Source organism: Anguilla anguilla, chromosome 17 (assembly GCF_013347855.1).
Source record: "Anguilla anguilla isolate fAngAng1 chromosome 17, fAngAng1.pri, whole genome shotgun sequence".
Classification (NCBI taxonomy): domain Eukaryota; kingdom Metazoa; phylum Chordata; class Actinopteri; order Anguilliformes; family Anguillidae; genus Anguilla; species Anguilla anguilla.
The window spans coordinates 11758928-11767631 of NC_049217.1; the positions used below are offsets into that span (position 1 = coordinate 11758928).

The 8704-nt window shown below is 47.6% G+C and overlaps 1 protein-coding gene across 5 annotated transcripts in view; it reads left to right on the plus strand.

Annotated features, from left to right (window-relative positions):
* Positions 1 to 6381, plus strand: part of LOC118216162 (inactive rhomboid protein 1-like) — a 31576-nt gene extending 25195 nt beyond the window's left edge. For all 5 annotated transcript variants that reach the window (XM_035397204.1, XM_035397203.1, XM_035397202.1 and 2 more), the window contains 8 exons: positions 307 to 468; positions 935 to 1035; positions 1481 to 1544; positions 1655 to 1749; positions 2012 to 2087; positions 2840 to 2940; positions 3490 to 3643; positions 4060 to 6381. In XM_035397204.1, the coding sequence (XP_035253095.1) occupies positions 307 to 468; positions 935 to 1035; positions 1481 to 1544; positions 1655 to 1749; positions 2012 to 2087; positions 2840 to 2940; positions 3490 to 3643; positions 4060 to 4479 (1173 nt within the window). In that variant the 3' untranslated portion in view covers positions 4480 to 6381. The remainder of the gene's footprint in view (positions 1 to 306; positions 469 to 934; positions 1036 to 1480; positions 1545 to 1654; positions 1750 to 2011; positions 2088 to 2839; positions 2941 to 3489; positions 3644 to 4059) is intronic.
* Positions 6382 to 8704: the final 2323 nt, after the last annotated feature.

The window sequence follows — 8704 nt, forward strand, 5'->3', positions numbered from 1 at the left end:
TTTGGACTGATCTATGACCAGGGGAAAAAAAGCCTAGTGTAACTCTCCATACCAAACACACAAATCAATGGCCCCTTTAAAGATGCTTTGTACATTCTTGGTATGTCCATCCAAACTCTTTTCCACTGCTATGTTTTGAATTGGGACCACTGAGTAGTTTGCAGAATGAGGAGCGATGACACTTTAACGTCAGGCACAAGACTGTGTGTACATGTACTACAGACACAAGTCTAATGGAGTATTATGTGTTTTGATGCGTATGCGTGTATATGCTCCCTGACTGCAGTTCCCTCTCCTCTCCTGCAGGAGGCGCTGATTCACCTGGGGGCCAAGTTCTCTCCCTGCATGCGGCGGGACCAGCAGGTGCACCAGCTGATCCAGGCGAAGCGGGCGCAGGAGCGGGACTCGGCCTGCTGCGTGCGCAACGACCGGTCCGGCTGCGTGCAGACGGCCGCAGAGGAGTGCTCTGTGAGGCCCCGCCCTGCGCGCATGCGTAGCACAGCTGCTGAGTCGGACGCTAGCATAGCTAGCATAGCCAAACACCAGCGTGACACTGTGCAGTCAAACACCAGCGTGACACTGCGCAGTCAAACACCAGCGTAACACTGCGCAGTCAAACACCAGCGTAACACTGCGCAGTCAAACACCAGCGTAACACTGCGCAGTCAAACACCAGCGTAACACTGTGCAGTCAAACACCAGCGTAGCGCTGCGCAGTCAAACACCAGCGTAGCGCTGCGCAGTCAAACACCAGCGTAACACTGTGCAGTCAAACACCAGCGTAACACTGTGCAGTCAAACACCAGCGTACACTGCGCAGTCAAACTCCAGCAGTTTAATGGCTGTCTGTAGGTACAGGAATAAGGATAAGTCTAAATGATGGCATCATGTCCTTTGACCCTTGTGTTGAGTTTCACTCTTGTTTCTGTCCCAGACGACGCTGGCCGTGTGGGTGAAATGGCCGGGGCACCCCAGCGCCCCTCTCCTGCGGGGCAAAGTGCGCCAACATGGGTCTGTGTGCCACCAGGACCCCAGGTAAAACGCTACATGCCGCACATGCATAACACAACAGCTGCCTCATTGTACTGCCACCACAGATCCTCAATAGTCACCAGATATTCAGCTTCTGCGTTCCTTTCTTTCTCATTGCTTCCTATCGCAAGGAGGGTTTTGGTTGGTCTCAGGAGGTATAAGTGTTGTGTTGCCATTTATAAATATTAATGAAAGAGGAGTACCAAAGTCCAGAACATCCACTATATGTGACACACCTCTTCTGGAATGTTCATAATATTGGTTCCAGCTTTAACAATTTTAGTGTTCACCATCTGAGTAGTCTAAAGAATCTGTGCTGCCACCTGGGAAAAACCAGGGATGTGATTGGAGTCTTCTGTAATGTATATTCATATGTGAGATTTGATTATGGTTTGATTCTTATGTACTGGTTGTGTTCTTGTTTGTGATTGGTGCATGATCACTGCAGGATTTGTCTGGAGCCTGCCTCTGTGCCTCCTCACGAGTGGCCCGATGACATCACCAAATGGCCGGTGAGTACAGTCATACAAGAGCTGTAGCTACAGGGCCGCAGTGCAGGGCTGCTGTACCTCGGAGGGCCTCTGTTTCACTGGGGGTTCTGATTGTGCTTGTGTTCCTGTAGATCTGCACCAGGCACAACACAGGAAACCACACCAACCTGCCCCACATGGACTGCGCTCTCACTGGGCGACCCTGCTGCATCGGCACCAAAGGGAGGTGAGGAGAGAACACACACACGCATTGTCTCTTTCTCTCTCTCTTTCTGACACACACACACACACACTCTATCACACCCACACACACACGCACACACATACACACACACACATACTCTCTCTCTCTCTCTCAAACACACACACACTCTCTCTCTCACACACACATACACACACACACACACACACACAGTAGAGTGTACAGGATAATGTTGGATAGGGATTGGTAACAGTGGGCTGTAGTGACGGTATGTGTACCTGTACAGGTGTGAGATAACATCCCGGGAGTACTGTGATTTCATGAAGGGTTACTTCCATGAGGAGGCCACCCTCTGTTCCCAGGTGTGTATCTGACTGCACTGTGACCAGGTAAACCCCACTCTGACCGCACGGTCGACCAGGTAAACCCCACTCTGACCGCACGGTCAACCGTGTAAACCACACTCTGACCGCGCTCTGACCAGTATTACCTGTGCCAATTTGACCCAGTGATATATTGACTAACTGCTATCAGGCTCTATGTGTTTCCCACCATCTGCAGTCAGAGACCCAGGTTTTCTTTGTGAAATAACGGACTTCCTGTACAATCCAGTGTTACACCTCCAGGATGGAGTGTGTTGGTAGTTGGCTGTGATCAGCAATGGCAGAAGCTCCTTTATCTCCTGCAGTTTGAAACACTGTGTAGTTACAGTTTTTCTCAGTGCGGAATAAAGATTCAAATACCACAATCAATATCTGTTTAAATGGTATGAATATGCACCTTTTTGAATTGACTGTTAAGATGTTAGAGGTTGTTAATGAAAATTGTGACTGTGATTGGCAGCCCCTCTGTATTTAACCTGTATAGCTGTGGTGACATTAGTTATGATTTGAAAGATTGCCATGACGATATAACACCATTTCACTGATGAAGGCAATGTGCCCAAACATGAATCTGTAGCTTCATCTTTGATGAGAAAACATTGACTTGATATGAATGCAGTTACTGCAGCCTCACTCTCTAGGTGTGTTTTTAACTCTTAAAGAGGCAATATAAGAATGTGATGCATTTATGTTTAGAATTGTAAGGTGTGTAATGGTACCCCCATCCCCAGGTACACTGCATGGATGACGTGTGCGGGCTCCTCCCCTTCCTGAACCCTGAAATCCCAGACCAGTTCTACAGGCTGTGGCTCTCTCTCTTCCTGCATGCGGGGTGAGTGACAGTGGGTGGGGCTCTCGGGGGGGAGAAGCTTCCCAGACAGATGATGACTGCATCAGAGTGGGAAGAGCACAATGTGTTCTTTGTCCAGGGGTGGGCAGCTCCTGCCCTGTGTGTGTGCTGGCTATCATTTCCATCAATCACCCCTGGCTCAAATGGCTAATTAGCCATTTACAGCAACACCGGCCCACTTCTAGATGAGACTGCAGTAATGATTGGATTAATTAATTAAGAGAATTAGTTGGCTGCCTGCCGAGAACCTGACGGAACATATTTCCCTTGGCTTTCAAACACAAGAATGAGCTTGGTGGAGTGAAGGAATGATTTTGGGAAGCCGCCAGAGTCTTACTGAATGCTTGGGAATTTGACCAAACACCTTTCCCTAGCATTAAAAATGTATCAATTTTTTTTAATTAAAACTTGATTTGAACTGTAGTTTGGGTTACAGACGTATGCAGAGAGAAGTATCTGTGTTGTTTTCTGTCGTTTTGAGATAAGCGCTAGCTCCCTTTCTTTAATGATTGCTCGTGGCTCCCTACCCAGAATCCTCCATTGCCTGGTGTCGGTGGCGTTCCAGATGACCATCCTTAGGGACCTGGAGAAGCTGGCGGGCTGGGTGCGGATCTCCATCATCTACATCCTGAGCGGCATCACGGGCAACCTGGCCAGCGCCATCTTCCTGCCCTACCGAGCCGAGGTACAGAGGGGTGACCCCAAACCCCCCCCCCCCCCGAATCTTATACCTGTAGTACGCTACATACAGAACCACAGCTCCGCCCCAATGTACAGCATCAAAGCTTCAGTAACTGACCTCATTTTAATGTATGCACAGTGTTTATTCTGAATGTGTTTTGTGTATGTGTGTGTGGGTTGGTGTGCACGTGTGCGTGGGTTGGTGTGCATGTGTATGCTTACGGTATGGATAGGTGGATTTGGGTGTGCATGTGCAGGGTGTGGAAATATATCAGCTGTGTGTGAGAGAGAAAGTGTGTGTGTGTGTGTGTGTGTGAGAGAGCGCGTGTGTGTGTGTGTGAGTGCATGCGTGTGCGTGTGTGTTTGTGCTTCTCCAGGACAGAGGTCACATCCCCCCCCCCCCCGTGCTCTGTCCCACAGGTGGGTCCTGCGGGCTCGCAGTTCGGCATGCTGGCCTGCCTGTTCGTGGAGCTGTTCCAGAGCTGGCAGATCCTGGCGCAGCCGTGCCGCGCCTTCGCCAAGCTGCTGTGCGTGGTGCTGCTGCTGTTCGCCTTCGGCCTGCTGCCCTGGATCGACAACTTCGCCCACGCGTTCGGCTTCGCCTCGGGCCTGCTGCTCTCCTTCGCCTTCCTGCCTTACATCAGCTTCGGCCGCGCCGACATGTACCGCAAGCGCTGCCAGATCCTGGCGGCGCTGGCCGCCTTCCTGGCGCTGCTCTCCGGCCTGGCCGTGCTCTTCTACGTGCGGCCCTTCAAGTGCGACTGGTGCGAGCTGCTCACCTGCATCCCCTTCACCGACACCTTCTGCGGGAAGTACGACCTGAACGCGCACCTGCACTGAGCCGCCGCCGGGGGGCGGCGTCGAGCAGGCTGTGAAACGAGACCTGGTTTGCATATGGTTGCCCCCCCCCCCCACAGCCCCTTTACTGTAAACTGTGACGATATGGTTTTTCTACTTTTTGTTATTTTTTTAACGTTCTTAAAGTCACGGACACTGCCCAGCCCGTCAGCAGTAGTTCGTACCACCCGAGGACTTCCTCTGTTCCTTCTGACCAATATTCCTCCGGGAGCCAGTCCTTCTGGAAAGAGCGCTACAAACGGCTCTTTCTGGTCTGACCCAAACCCTCGAACGAGGCCCACTTTTACTCTCCGACATTTGACCTGCGCTAGAGAGAGAGAGAGAGGCTGGCTCTGGTGCACCGGAGAAAAGGATGCTCCCCCTCTTCTTTATCTCATCCCTTTTTTTACTTTTGATCTCTCACTTTTTAAAAAAGTTCTTCCGAAATCTGGCCTGGGTTCTTATTTGTTTATCAGGCACCTCCTGGGACACCTAAACTACTAGGGAAAAAGAAAAAATACTCGACTCAAGACAACGGACACAAGCCGTCGGTGCCTTGGTGATAGAGTACTGCCATATTTTTGTTATTCCCGCTCGAGCGGCCGAAATGTTGACGGTTTTATTTGTTTGGTTTATTGCTTGTGAAGCAGTGACGAATGGCGAAGTCGGGCCGCGTTTTAGCTGCCCGCCCACTGACTTGTAAAGTAACTTGACAATACAGCCACGGAAAACCTCAAACCCCGCCTTCCAGAGTATTCTGTCTCTGTCTCCTGTCTGTCTGTCCCGTGTGTGTGTGTTCTACACGCTGCCGTGTGTCAGATTTCAGTGCTTTGCGCCCAGCCTGTTTTAGGGGTGAAACGATGTCACTAGCATGTACCCTATTCCGTTTGTCAAGTTATCTGTGCATGGAAAAACACAAAGTATCATTGTGCTAATCAGTTATATATTGGCTATAATCAGGTAATAACTTTAGAAAATGTCTCCAGTTTATGTGTGCGGTGGGGTGTGCTGGGTCACATTGAGCGAAATTGTGAGGTAGCTGACTGATGATTTTCCTCAGCATTGTATGTTGGGAGTATTTCTAATCATCTGTTCAGTCTCATTTCCAGAAGTTTCCACACCTTATCTGTGTCCACATTCCTCATTGGGACCAGTAGCCAAAGCTTGTGGACGCCTTATGTGTTTATGTCTGTTGCCCAAAAGACAGTCTGCCAATCGGAGGGTCACATTTAACTCAGCAAAAATCTGGGAGTATTTCAGTATCGGAATGACCACTTCCTTTTCAAAATGATTTATTATTTCAATCAAAAACTAATCATGGCTCAAGCAGACATAATAAAAACATTATAGCAACATTATACAAACTTACAAAGGACATATTTACAGTGGAAGCAGCAAGTGGGCAGCTTTGAGTGAATAAGATCTGTGATCCTAAAAGTACTAAAGTGTCGCCCATCATAATTAAGCTGTTTTAATTATTCTTTAAGACATGTATACGTGCTGGCTACATATTCACGTTCAAGAAATGTAGATGTTCAAGCTGCATGTATTTACTTGACATGAACATTTACAATTTGATTCATCAATTCAGCTACTGGTGTTTTGTGTATTTGTAGCACTGGATCTGGTAGACAACTAACATCTGAGGACTGGTTTGTTCGCTGTTCACATTTAACACGGCTTCCTGTTTGTACCAAAATTTCCAGTGTTAATGAATGTGAGCCTCCCTTTAAATTGTGTGACAATAATCCCTGAAAGCATCTTTTGTACGATGGTTGCATAGATCCTTTATACAAACCGGAGACTTCGCTCAGGATTGGTAAATCTGAAGTTTGTTCTCTGCTGTTAAAACTGAAATGTTCTCTTTCAGTGCATCCTCTGATCATAAAGGGGTTTGATGAAGGACAGTAGCACTTGATGTTCTTTCATTGGCACGCCTCTTCATGAATATTCATGAACTGTAGCACAAGAACCCCTGCCACCAACTGGAACCTCCCAGGGTAAGACAGGGCTAAGAAAACAGGGCTAAAACAGACCGATGTATCCAGACATTGATGCCAAACCAGAAGTAAGCAAACGGACCTGCTTAACTCTGTTCTGGCACCAAATGCTTAGACACTGTATGGATATGTTGTTATATTAGTAACCCTGGAGAAAGGAAATGCAGAAGATGGCGAGAAGGCAGGAGTTGACCATCTGGTCACTGTAGAGGATCTGTGGCAGTGGCACAGCGCATGATGGGGCTAGCAGCCACTGTCCCGCCGGGCTTAGGCTGCCCCGCCCAGCTGATACACCATCTCCAGGAAGCGCAGAGTTCCCACGGCGATGGCAGAGGGCCCGCTCTCGACGTGGGCGTGCCGGGCATGTGCACGCTCATGGCTTCCTGGATCACAAATGGCACTGATGTTATTACCTAACAGGATACTAAGCTCATATTCTTAACATTGACATTCACAGTTATTAGAAATTTATTTAAGATATATTCTTGCTATTAGAATGTCTCAGTGTCTTCCTGATTTTAATTTGGTTCATCTTCTGAAAATCAATTAATGGGGGTGGCCTTGAGCAGTATGGTTTCACTGGATGTTCAGAAGCACCAAAAATTCCTGCCTCCTCTAGTTATGAAAAAAGGAAGGACAGAAGGAAAGGGGAGGGCTAATAATACAGTGCTCTCCAAAATTATAGTAGTGGTATATTTTTATGTCAAAATTAAACACAGGTAAGTCTTAAATTATATGATTGCCTGAGAGTAATGCATTTAAAAATGTGCCGCCCAAATCCTTATATCAAGTGTGCCAAACTATACTGACAATATTATATGCAAAAGGATTTAATCAGTCATTGAATCAGTTATCAGTGTTATTGAATGTAGGGGTGGTGTGGTAGGGATGTGGGGGTGGGGGCGGGGGGTGTTGGGCTCTTACCTGTGCCAGCCTCTCTTTGTCCCACCCGGACTCGATGATGAAGCTGGCCCTCCTCGAACCACCCCAGCGACAGCTCAGGACACTGGCCCAGGAAGCTGAGGACCTTCTCCAGTGTTAAAGGGCACTCTCCAGAGGCTGAGACAAAGGCTGGGGGGAGGGGGGCAGAATGGAGAGAGAGAGAGAGAGACAGAGAGAGAGAATTGATAGAGAAAGAAGATGAAAATGAAAACAGGATGAGATGGACAGTGAAAAGGTGAGAAAAACAGGAAGGGGGGAGAGAACCAGAGAGAGGGAGAGAATACAAGAAATAATTGAGATGATATTTTTTCTGCTGGCCTTACATTGTCACCCCCTCTTTGTGCTATTGTTTTCTTGATCTTCTAGAGCAGGGGTGTCAAACTCTAGTCCTGGAGGGCCGCAGTGTCTGCTGGTTTTTGGTGTGTCTCAGCAAAAGTGATTAATTTCTGTCATTGATTGGCTGAAGAGTCCACACACCTTGTTCTCAAGGCCCTGATTGGCTGCTGATGGAAAGGAAACCACAAATACCTGCAGACACTGTGGCCCTCCAGGGACGGAGTTTGACAACCCTGTTCTAGAGTATTCGCTAATATCTTATGGGTGTTCTGTCTATCTAACTGATCACTGATCAATGTCAAATAAATCTGACCAGTGGAAACTTTTTCAATTGCTTGGATGACCTCGGCTTGTGCCTAGGTGAGTGAAATGTGTGGGTATAGACTGTTGATGTCTTCATTTGCTTCATATCCATACCATATTAGATCATTTTCATGAACTGAATGTGACAAATAAACACGATGTACAGTAATCAGGGACCACTGGGACATGTGCAGCTGACATGAAACTGGCCTATCCTTTACGTGCTGGCAAGAGCCTCTTTTACTTTGAGAACTTTTTTTTTTTTGAGAACGTATTTTTCTCCTGAATTGATTGCACACTTTCCCATTTGTGTCCTACAATGAACACCATAATTCAGGATTATTAACCGAGCACACATTACATTATTGCTAGTATACAGTTGAATTTATTGACTGAAAGGAACAACAGTGCCCACCGGGGATTTGAACCTATAATTCGCTGGTTATGAGCCAAGGTCCCTGACCATTATGAACAGACATTGCAGTAGTAGTAGTAACATTGCAAGTATAATTATTTTATGTGAAAGTATGCTGCATAAACTTCAAAGGGCATCACCAGCGTCAACAGGTTAGTATAAATATACCTTGCGTTCACTCAGCTGTATTACGTATTCACGAGGGTGGCATGGTTTTTCAGGGGAGGCTGGG